This window comes from Oryzias latipes, chromosome 6, assembly GCF_002234675.1.
Source record: "Oryzias latipes chromosome 6, ASM223467v1".
Lineage (NCBI taxonomy): Eukaryota > Metazoa > Chordata > Actinopteri > Beloniformes > Adrianichthyidae > Oryzias > Oryzias latipes.
In genome coordinates, this window is record NC_019864.2 from 18830286 (window position 1) to 18842951 (window position 12666).

The 12666-nt window shown below is 39.7% G+C and overlaps 1 protein-coding gene across 21 annotated transcripts in view; it reads right to left on the minus strand.

Moving 5' to 3' along the window:
* mef2a (myocyte enhancer factor 2A) overlaps nucleotides 1–12666 on the minus strand; it is a 63949-nt gene that overhangs the window by 35909 nt on the left and 15374 nt on the right. For all 21 annotated transcript variants that reach the window (XM_023955838.1, XM_023955835.1, XM_023955843.1 and 18 more), the window contains exon 2: nucleotides 7219–7432. In XM_023955838.1, the coding sequence (XP_023811606.1) occupies nucleotides 7219–7272 (54 nt within the window). In that variant the 5' untranslated portion in view covers nucleotides 7273–7432. The remainder of the gene's footprint in view (nucleotides 1–7218; nucleotides 7433–12666) is intronic.

Consider the following 12666-nt stretch of genomic DNA (forward strand, 5'->3'; position numbering starts at 1 on the left):
CCAGTGAACCCGTGTTTCGGGCTTCCGCATTCAAAACCCTTGCATTCATACATCCCTGTTCAAGTTTCTAAGTCCGTACAAACCCCACATTCATTAAACGCACGCTGAAAGTTCAACGAGCTGAACTTTTGACTTCTTGAAAGTCAAACAGTTGAACTTTGACCAATCAGGGACTCGGATGTGGTAGTGATGTATGCATGTTGTCCTTTCTAAACACGGAAGTGACAACTGGTTGAAAAGTGATCAACTGCGGTTTTTCCACCCAGCAGGAGTTCTTTGACACCAAGCCTTTCCTATATCCGAATTGAGCTGTGAAAGAAAAAGCCTGGAGCAAGATTCACAAGATTTCCACCATTTGCACATTTCACACAAGCCTTCTCCAACTGTAGGTGGCGGACAAGCGCTAGTAAAGTGTAGAAAAAGGAAAAGAAGAAGAAGCCCCTCCCTACTGCTCCCTGCTTGTCTGGTGTGAACACAACGAGCTTAATGCGCGGTCATGAAACCACATATGCCGTATTCTTGAGCGGGCAACACATGCCCGGTGAGAATGTAGTATAAAAAGGGAGATCTGCCTCACTTCCACAGGTACGCTGGGTTTTTATGTCACTATGCAACATTACCAGTTAAGCCCTCACTTTGAACCAATAGCTACATTTCTTCTCAGCCAATCACAATCGATCTTTTGCCTTTGAATTCATGAATGGTTGCGTCTATGCATTCTAGACCAGTGGTCCCCAACCTTTTTCAGGCCATGGACCGGTTTAATGTAGGACAGTTTTGTCACGGACTGACATAAAAAAGGTCACTTCACGGGGGAAAAATTGTTGAAGTCTTAAGCTTTGTATTAAAAAATAAGTTAGACTACACATGTCAGGCTAATCAGCAACGCGTGGACATAAAATAACCATAGAGTATGTGTGCTGGTATATCAACGCAAAATTGAAAGTGTTTTTGTTCCATGAAAACTGGGTGGATCAAATTCCAGCTTCTGTGGTTTTGTAAAATTGCACCATGCATCTTGAAATAAACCTTCTTACATCTTTTGCACAGACACACAAGCCTGTGTCCGACCTGTTGGACAGACCCTCCTTTCAGCAGAAAAAGATGGAGTGCACGTATGACAACATAAGCTACAACAAACCCAGACAAACATGGCGACACAAAGTTGACACGTCAATCAAAGAGGTCTATCAATGTCTATCCTCCAGCGAGAGTGCCGTGATGTTAAACAAGACATCTGGGATGGAGAGTGCAGCTGCGACTGGGACATGGAAGGAGATGCCTCAGTCACTTACACCTACAGAGGGGGCGATGCCCTCGCAGCCTTATTAGAACCCTGTGTCACCTCTGATGGGCCCTGTGGCAGACACGAGAGTGGGTTTGAGAGACAGTGAGATCTGGCACCAGCTGGCAGAGTGACCCAGGCCCTGTAGCTGCTGCCCTGGCTCCAGCAGAGCCAGGGTACACTGGCGTAAGAGACAAGCTAGGGCCACCACGACTGTCTGCACGGATCAGCTTTGTCTTGGAGAGAGGACAGCCTCGGGATCTTGATGTGGGTGAATAAGGGGCCCAGGGGCCCTGACCAGCAGGTGGTATTGACCTTGAAACCTACAATGGCTGGGACTGCTTATTGTCTCCATTCTGTTTACTAATGAGAGTGGCATGCCAGACTACGATACTGCAGCAGGATCTGGGAAATATTCCAGAGGAAACAGAAAACAGACTTAGATGAAATAGTGCAGCAGATCAGAAAAGAAGGCCTGAAAAATCCAAACATTTTCTTTTCCAATAAAGGCAAGCACCCACATTCTAAATGATCCAATATCACACATAAACACAATATGGACTCACAATCGAAACAGCTGAATGAAAAATATGCAAGTAATAATGAGCTGTGTACATTCACTTTATCAATCAATCAATCAAACTTTATTTATAAAGCACTTTTCTCATAAAAGTATAACACAAAGTGCTTTACATTAAAACAAAGCAAAAAAAATAATATAAAAAAAGCATAAAAATTAAAATAAACAAGCACAAAAATAAATAAATAACAATAAAAATAGAGCCCCCATCCCTGTACACAACCCCCCACTTCTTTCACATCTCCCACTCCCTATATAATCGGGAAAGATAATGAGAAATGACAAATAAGATATAAGAAATAGGCTTTAAATAAGTGAGACTTGAGCTTCACTAATAGAATAAAATATATTTACCGTAAAGGTGCATAATTGCCTGTAATTGACTATTAATGATGTGGGTGTCACCTTTCATACAACGTATATCTTTTTTTTTTTGTTTGTTTGTTGTTGTTTTTTTACAGAAATAACCACTTATACCTTGTGTAATGACTAAAAGCTGAGAAGAGGGACGTATGTGACTTGTTCCTCCCTGGAGATTGAGTGAGAGGGAGCTGCTCTGCATGTGCCTGCGGGCATCTGACTCGGTGAGGCAAAATCAAAAAAATAAGCACAGCAACAGTGAGCAACCTTCCACCAGCAGCAAAATAGTCAAACTTTTAATGACTTGGACAATTACCCCCCATGTGGCAGCTTAATGGCATCCACAGGACATCACTAGACACCGCTCACTAGGTTTTACACAAGTCCACACTAACTAACAAGACTAATGTGCATCCTTGACTCTTCGTTCTTAGTACTCTCCCTTCTCACTTATTTTTAAAAGGATTCTGAATGTCAAAGGTCAAAATAAAAAAATAAAAACTTTTATTTTTCACAAAAGGCACAATCAAACTAAATCCATGTTCACAGTAGGAAAGTCCTGCAGACTCAGTTCAAAAGGTGTTTCACAGTTACACCCGCTTTCCATCTGAGAGCAATATTTTCCAAATCAATCACTGACTAGAAAAGAAATAAAGATAAAGGAAAACCCAACTAGTCCTGCTAGTCCATAAATCGGACTATCGTATGTTAAAGAGTGTCTTCACATCTTTAAGAAGCCGCTTTTAGGCCCAAGACATTTTTTAGCCTTTTAGCTAATAACACTTCTTCCAATTTCCTGGTTTTATTATTTCTTAAAATGTGCAGCATCCCCACTAAAATCACAAAAAAATGATCAAAAGTTTATTCCTATCAAAAAAACTCCCATCAAAAAGTCCATCTAGTGCTCAGATAATGATCCTTTAATTCCTACTATTTAACTAAATCTGAACTAGGTAAAGTTCTCATAGGGCTGGGTTTAAAAAACGTTATTATCCAATCGGAATCTTTTTTTTTTTTCCACGATGCACTATATAATTTTTTCTTTTTTATTCATTATTATTTTTTTTTTATCTATTGATCAATTTTCCTTTGCCTTGTAGCCATGTCTTTAGGCCAAAGGCCCGTACACACCGGGACGAATATTCGCCAGGCGTTATTTGCCAGCGTTTTTCGCCACGTTTCTGTGTTCACACCCAGGCGATTTTCGCTGACGATGAGCCGAGTGAACATGCAATTTCATTCCCTGACATTAGATGGCGCTTAATGTAAACAGAAATACTCCTGTACACAAGGTGGCGCTGCGCAACTTTACGCTTGTTAAAGTCGCTTTTCACTCAGAAGAAGAGAGCAAGTATTTACGCGCTTGTCAGAATAATACAAAGAAAACATGAATATTTCAAGCACCAGTAGCTCCAACTGGTACTTGGTTCGGGGATATTTTAGAATGTCCGTCATTATTTCTTCGCGGCAGTGTAGACGTTACTTGGCGTCTATCTTCTTCGCTGGTATGTGTGCTCAGCAAGGCAGTTTTGTGTTTGAGCGCCCCCAAGTTGTGTTTTACTGTAACTTCAGAAGCTCCAGACACGTGTGCAAAAGCGCCATTCTCATTGGTCGAATAGATTTCGACGCGAGGCGTCAAAAAAAAAAAAAACGAACCCAAGGCGTTTTTTTTTTTTTGACGCTTTGACGCGTGGCGTTTTTTCGCGTCGGTGTGCACGCTCTCATTGGTGCCCTTTGTTTAGTCATGAGGCGTTAAACTCGTCCCGGTGTGAACGGGCCTTAAAACAGCTTTCTCTTGATGGTTTTCAATGTAATAAGTTTTCAATGAAAATTCTGTATTTGTTTAGTTTCAAACCAATGGTTTTTGGTTTAATTGTCTTTGAATGGGAACATGAAAAATTCTTCAATTATGAATGGAATCATATGAAATCCTAAATGAAATCTATTCATGGACTTTTACATCTAAAAACAATCGCTTTAGGAATCTGGCAGTGAAACCCAGGTGTATGACAAAGCACTACATGGTCTTTATTCCAGAATGAACAAAAGACCTTCCAGAGGGACTGTCAAAATGTTTACTACCAGAACAAAACCCAACTGTTAGGAGTTGTGTGACAAAAAAGAGAACAGGAAATGAACAGAGCTGTAATTGCATTCCCATTTGACAAAAGACAAGGCACCAATTTGCTTCCAGCTAAACTGGATGTCAATTCTTTGGACCTGTACGTAATGCATTAGGTTAATTTGGAAAAAGCCCACTACTGGTAGTCTAAAAGGAGGCATATTGCCACTTATTATAGTGGAGCCCAACATACTTTGGTCAAGAAATGGATAATCCTGCTGAACTTTTGACTGACATAGGCCAAAACAAGCTCTTAAAAACACAGCCAACCAACAACCAAAGTTTGATAGTACCGCATGTCATTGAGACGATGAAAACTGAGCACACTTTCATGTATGGCTGTTAATTGTGTATCTGACTCTCAGAAGGTAATAACTGCTGTGAGTGAAGTAAACTATGAGATCTGTGCATTGCTCTGTATTCCAGCTGTAATTTAGCATTCACTTGCAATCAGCAAGGTCATTGTGGTTGATGACTGATGCTGCGACGTAGGACTGTCACTTATGCCCAGCGTAAGTGGCTCTTTAAGGTCTTACAGCATGTATGACAGGACCTCTGCTGCACTTAAGTATTAACTCTCAGCATCACCATTAAATGAGCTCCAAAACACCACACAAAACTGCATAACAACGTGCATTTTTTACAGCAATCTTTCTAGTTGTGTCTAGAACACCTAAGACAAAAAAAGTGATTACACGGTTGACTGTCAATCCTTCACAACAAACTGATAAACTACAAACATCCAGAGCCTTTAAGCCACATTATTTTAAATTCTGAGAGGTTAATAGTCCTCCTAAACACTTGAAGTGATAATATGAGGGAGCCCCTGTTGTCCCCCCAAAACATCCTGTACAACAATACCATGTAATTAGCCCACTTAAGGACTCATTTAAGTGCTGAAGCATGGAAAGCTAACGGCACAAAGCCACAAAGACTCAAATTGTCTTCACACAATGAAGACCATATGCTAATGGCTATTCCCCCATGGTTAGTGTGCCCCAGGGATATGCCACTGTATGCTTCACAGCTCCCAGAGAGAACGATACAGACATATGCATCACTTTATACCAAAGCTTTACTTTGGCACACAACCTTATTGTCGCTGCAGACTTTCTGCTGAGCCGGCGAAAAACCAACAATGAGGCTTGAAATGCCTGCATTCAGCTGATAAACTTTCTCACAAATTACAGTGAGATATTTAAAATCTGATGAAAACACCACTTTTGAGGAACGCATTAATAATAGTCTAAGTCCCTTACTGCATTTTGTCTTTATCAAGGAACCATTTGAGAAAATGCCCTCTCCTCCCCCATTTACCACTTACAATGTAAAGATTGAACATTTGAAAAAGTTTTGCTTTTTTTTTCCTAATCATGTCACAATTCACGATGTAAAGCTTGGGTGCAATGAGCCAAGAATGATTTCTCTCCTGTCCCCCTATTTGGATGCCAACCAGAGCTAGGTGTAACACTGATAATTGGGTCACAGTGAGGATTTTCATTCTGCACTTGACTGAACTGCTGTCCTCACATTAACACACAGCAACACACTCAGAGTGCAGGCTGTACATTACCATGAAATACATTAAATGATTGAGGCTGTGCTAAATATGTGAGTTTTTGCCAACAAGAGACATTTACTAATTAGCATAATTCTTAAAAAAACAATAGGTCACAATTAATGTCATTCTTACTATATACCACAAGAGCATAGCCATGATGTTGTACAAATCCAAGTGTGTTATTTTTGTCTCAAACTTGTCTTCATGGCCAGCCAAGACCAATGCAGCCAAGGCAAACAAGGGTGCTGCATGTCCTTCTGACCCACCCTGCAAATGAGAGGTTGCTTTCTCCGAGTGGCTGCGTCTAATTACAACTAAACAGCTGCAAACATGCGGGGATATAGAAAAAGGGGCACAGCCATGCTGCCAGGCCAGCAGAGTGGGGAGGTCCAGACAGCCAGTTGAGCTCTGTTACCCACATTTCCCTCCCACACCGTGAGGCCCCCACTGCAGCCCAGTGCCGGTCCTGCTGCCTCATCAAGTTCTCTGGTTGAAATTGCAGGGTGGCAAGGGAATCATGTCTGTAAATATGACCGCACTGACAATGAAATGTCACGGTCTCTGTTCAGCTGGACGGAACTCCGGGAGGGGAGGTTTGGGTGTTTAGATCTATGCACACTGTGACATCTGCTGAACTCTGGTCCAAGAAAATAAAGAAAACAGAGGATGACTGTGACTTAAGCACAGCTAAAGACGATTGTTACACAATTTATGGGAATATAGGCTCTATTTGGGAGCATTGGCTGTAGTCATTATTAAACGTCTTACTCCTTCAAAATATTTAGAAAAAAACAAGTTTTTATTTTCAACTGCCACTTAAAACAGTACCATGGGCAAGGGACATATTAATATTGTTTGATCGTGAAAATAATTTATTTGATATACCAGCATTCTCTCTATTAAAGATTACAGTGTAGACGTCGTTTAAGATTGGAATGAGATGCCCATAACCCATCTATCTCTGAATGAGAAGCCTAAATGAGTCGGCGGTCTAAAAAAGGCTGCAGTTCTCCTTCACAAAGAACCTTTAACAGCTCTCTTTAGACCACATTTTTTTATTTTACTTGAATCGGTTTTAGCAGACTGTAATCTTGGTCTAAGGTGTTTATCCATGTATCCATTGCAGAACACAGAATCTAATTTTAAGGGTCTAAGATGTCAAACTTTGCTTGCCTTTTGTTTAAACATCATTGTTTGAAAGAAGACTAATGGTTTTCTTGATTAGATCAGGCTAACATTTCACTTGAAGGGAATTTTTCTAATGAAAAATACTGTACATATAACTGAGACGTAGTTTTTGTTCCACTCACCTGCCTGTTCCTTTCATCCATGATCCTAGTGATCTGTATCTTCTTCCGCCCCATGGCTGTGTCTTTTCTTGTCGCTCAGACACCTTTCCTTTATCACAACAACACGTTTTCTTCACCCACTCCTCTAGCACATTGTGCAACAGTCTCTCTTCTCGTGTACTTTCCTTGAGTCCTCTCTGTACAGTCTTTGCCGTTCACCAGAGCACACTACAATCTGAAAGAAAAAAAGAGAAAAAGAAACGTCAACTTGGCAAGTAAGTAAGTACTTTAAAATCACAGAACGCCTCTGTTTTGTGTCCTCAAGCACATTTAGAAACTATGAGACCCATATGCTATTATCTCATTTACTGCTGTGCTTGACCCTCAGCTAAAGTCCGTAGCACTCAGATTTAAATTTTTCTATAAAGAGCAAATGCTATACAGGCCTTAAGTCAATTTACAGTTTTACTTCTGCTTGCATTAATGCCTGGCATACGCAAGAATGGCAAGGTCAACTTAGACCGTATACATTTGTAAACATGTGCAGCATAAGTATTTCATTCCACATTCAAAGCAAACAGACTACACAACCACCCGCTGAAAAGAATTTGCATGAAAACTGTAATCTGCACTGCTTTAATGTACAGCAGAATGAATAAATACAAAAAAAAAAAAAATGCTAAATATAACACTGCAAGAGCTACATCTAGAAAACCTGTTCAAAACAAGTTGTGGATTATTGAGAAGATTATAAATTTTAAGAATGATATAAAGTAAACATTGTATTCTAAGAATATCATATTTTCAAATGTGCACATGTATGAATATTTTCCTATTCAGAAAGTTAAATAATCCAATTACCATGCTTGATACTTAAAGAATTAAGTTTAGATTTTAGAAATCAATTCACCTACTACAGGCTATCTTGGAGGACAAATACTTCGGATGGTATGAAAAGCATATACTGTACTTTTCTGGCCTGGGTGGCAACTGGTTAAGCAAGAATTAAATTACATGTCAAAACTTTTGAGGTTAATAGATGCAGTCTCATTTTGTTATATAATGTATTGTGGTTATTATAATTTATAATCTCAAATAGCAAGAAACTGAAAAATTAAGTAGTAAATAGAAAAGTACAAAAAGTCCACCAGTAAAAGTCTTATCCAAAGAAAATGAGTAAAAATGATCACTGAGGTGCAAGGATTTGTTAAACTGAGGTGTTCCCTCTAATTAGCATCCCAGGTGAATCACAGAAAATCACAGCCAAGCTTGACAAAGTCTATGGGACCATCTCCAAGCGGTTTGGTGTTCCTGTTATGACAGTTTAACATTTTTTTCAGTGGTTTACTGTCCACATGACTGTAACCAACCTCTTTGGATGCAGCGGCAGAGAGAAAACTGATAAAAAATAAATAAAATCGTAACAAAAGAGGCCAGAACAACCTCAAAGACAATGAAGGTGATCTCCAAGGTCAAAGAACCGGTACATCAGTGTCAGATTTCACCATCAGGTGACAATGTTTTGAACTTTATGGGAGATAATAGTTCAATAGCAAAACATTAAAAACAATACTAGAATTTGCCAAAAGTCATATTGATAACCTAAAGCTGCTGGGAGAGTGTCCCTAGGACCGTTGACACAAAACTGCAGCTTTTTGGTTGGCAAGGCATATCAGCTCTATGTTGAAAAATACAAAAACTCCAAACATTAAACATAGTTATAGAGCAGCTTTGCTTTAAAATGATTCAACAAAATGCCTTAGCTACTCACAGCCTTCTGGGCTGAAACATAATTTAGGAAGGATAAAGAGAATTGGGGATAAAATTCACTCATAGGTGTGTAACTCGACCAGTAGTTCACACCAGTGGTGCCCCAGGGAAAATCTCACTCTGATTTTGCTATCTCTGCTTCTGCGCTAAAAGAGATATAGACCCCTCTCTTGAGGCACATCCATCACTTACCAGCAAACAGCAGATGTCTAAACAACTGCATTTTCCTTACAGTATGAGAACAAATGTTAAAAGGTTAACAGCTCAGGCCATTACATGCAGTCAGCAGTTATGGGGCCAGGAAGCCAGGGACAGAGTTTGGCAGTGAAACAAAAATGACAAGTTCCTGTGGCACACAGTTATTATGGGTTACAGATGGACTGGCATTATGGTGTCTGGCTGTCTGAATTGGGGCTCCGCAACAGCCAAACTCGACTGAGATCACCTTGCTAAGTACCCACATGCAGTCGTTGAAGCCAAAAGAGTAACTGTTTGAACCCAAATTAAAGGGGAAGAAAATCTCATAACCCGATGACATACTTTGGTGTTCTTGTAGCTTTACCTTAGAGCTGCATATACTTTTAAAAAGATAGGTTTTCATAGGGGAATAAGGATTTTTGCAAGCTAAAAGTAATGACACAATGCCAGTTTCAGAGTTTTGATTCACCGTTTGCTGCTAAACAGACGGGTGATAAACTTGACAGACAAACACGACTGTAAAGAGTACTTGCACATAGTCTTCAGTTTGTTCATCTTTTTTGTGAACAAATTTGTTTAATTCAAAGAAAGAAAATCCCCCATCTGCTGACATGAGTTAAAACATAATAGAATCTCTTGAGCAATCCTTTTGATATCACAATTCTTGGTAGTATGATTTTCCAGAGTTATGGTAATGCATTCTCAGTGTGCAGAAAATTTCATTTGACCAACTCTTCTCAGGTAAACACATCAGTAAAATTTAGATTACAAAGGAGAACAATGTCTGCACTGTAACAGGGTACATATTTGGCATGACATGTTTAAGTTAAATGGCCCAAGTCATGTGCTTTTGGTGCATGTGAGTGTGTATGCGTTTATAAGAAACAGAGAGGTTGATGGGAAGAAAGTGCAGATATTTAATTACTGCCAAGATAGCACCTAAAATGAACTAAGAATTGTTTAGTATTAAGGGAATAATAACACCATTTTTTTATATCAGTCCAAAAACAAAATAACTGAAACTCTACAGAGACGTTGAGACAAATTTCAACTGAGAAGAACCTATAACAAACAAAAGTTAAGACTTGAATAATGTTAGATGAGACAAAACCTGAAGATAAAAACCCAAGATGGGTTTTATGCCAAGTCTGATCAACCACCCTGTGTCTATTCCTGTGTCTGGCAAAAATTCTGGAGGACATCCAAACTTTTGTAAAGATGGATGTGCATTTTGTGCATATAAAATGAAAGTGGATTTTAGTGGAGAAAGAGGGTGTTTGTGTTAGTCTGGGGGCGGTACTGGCAGTGCAGACTCTTCCTGGAAGGGGCTGTTCTCCGTCAGCTCGTGGTAATCCGGTCGTTTTCGTGGGTTGGGAGGGGCTGGTGGTCAGAGCGAAGATTTTTAGAGGAATACGGTGTGACCAGGTTAAAAATACCGCTTTAGGGTTTCTTTTCGTATATCATACAAAAATGTGATTTTGTATACAAAAATGTGAATTTTGTATGACATAGGCCCTTTAAGTTTCAGAGAAGACAATTTGTCAAGAAGCCAATTCGAAGGAGCTCTTTGTTTTTATTACAATGTATACCTACGGTACTAACATTTTCAAAAAAATGCCAAAAATTAAAAATTTATGAATTATCGGTTTATGGTTGTAGCACTGCTTCTTGTTCATACAGAATATAGCACGCATTTCATGCATTAAGGAAATTTACCAATTTGGTTTTTAAACAACTTTTTTACGCTTTTTCTGTCTGTCATTAAATGTATTTTACTCCTTACATCATGCATGCTGGATTCATTGGTGACTCTAAATTGGCCACGGGTGTGTGTTAAAAGAGTGATGGTTAGTCTCAATGTTAAAACATACACCGTCCAAGCAGAGGATCTAATGGTTATGGCTGGTCTTGCTGGTGCTGGTAAAAAAAACAGCTTCAGTTCCCTCTAACTCCTAACTGTACTTAGTGTGTATAACTTTTATAGGCAATAAAAAGAAATTAACTTTTTTAATAAAAAATGTATTTTCTTTTTTTAAGCCAGCCCCAAGTGGCCATTTGAGGAGCTGTAATAATATTTGGTACTTGTGGAATGGCTAAAAATTTGGAAACAAAATGTGGAGGTTTGGTTCACACATAGAAAAGCTTTAGGTTGTAGATTGATGTTGAGTGGCATACATTTAGCTGTATCTTGAAAATTTGAAAGATCACTGTATCCTATTGCCAGAAGAACAAGGGAATTACTGTTTTTTTTTCCCAAGGATACTTAAAAAAACTGGTTGGGGATCACCCCATCAATCCCCCGATTGAAGGACAAATACTCTTTTCACTAAGCTACAGCAGCCCCAATGGCGTTTCACATTTAAAAGACCTTGATACAACAAACCGGCCCCACTTTCAAATTAACCATTCCAACACTTCTGAACAATGCTTACCAAACATTTTTAACACAGATCGATGTAGAGAATACGTCACCAAAGAAACAGTCACATCTGCTTGACAGAAAGTCAATAAGACATGTCTACCACATGAAGCCCAGGTCTTATTGGAGTGTACCAGCTGTTTAACACACTTGGACTTTAGATTAGTTTGCCGCATTCACCCTGCATGGCCAAATGAGGGACAGGTTGGAGTAAAGGGGGTGCCACTTTGCCTCGTCTTTTAACAGGGACCACTGAGATACAGGGAGGCCTGATGCTTTCACAATCAATAGAGCATACCCAATTCCACGGTAATTACTGGTTCCTCCACATTCTCTTCGACGCTCCTTTGATGTCTGTCCTTTCACAATTTAACCCTAGTGATATCCTAGGCACTTTAACTTTGGGAGTTGGGTCATCTAGACACACTAGACAGTGCGCTGAACATTTTTTCTTCAATGATTTGTGATCCTCACTGGTGTCCATGGATTACATGAAATCTTTTTACCTTTATCCACCTTTGTCATGGTAGGGAGAACACGTCAATGTAAGGATGGGGTCATCTAAGATAGCACAACAAGGGTTAAACTACAACTCTCTCAACTGCAGCCTAAATAGACAGTGTCAATAATAATAGATTTAAGCACTTCTTTTGGTGCTGTAACTTAATGAGCAAAAAGGTTTGTTATTCATCCAAAATCTAAAACTATGGCAGTAAATGCATACCTTTGTGTCAGCATCTAATAGAAAAAATAAGATTCTATTATAAAAATTAAAAAACGGAGAAGTGACTTGAGAATTCCTACAACATGCCTTTAACTTCTTTGAACATAACGGACAGCTTCCAAGGTCTTGAGCACAGTTGTGACAGTTGCATTTCCTGTGCATAACAGAGTGTGCCTCAGTATCCTACCACAGACCGTGGGCAGACAAAACTCAACTTCCTGCCCCCCACTTCCTGTTATTCAGGACCCTTCTGTATGCCCTCTACGGGGGGGAGTCAGCAGGAGACTGGGAGACTTGGCGAAGAGGAAGAAAGGGAGGGAACCACCTAGGGGACACCCCTCCCCTCTGATCCGTCCAT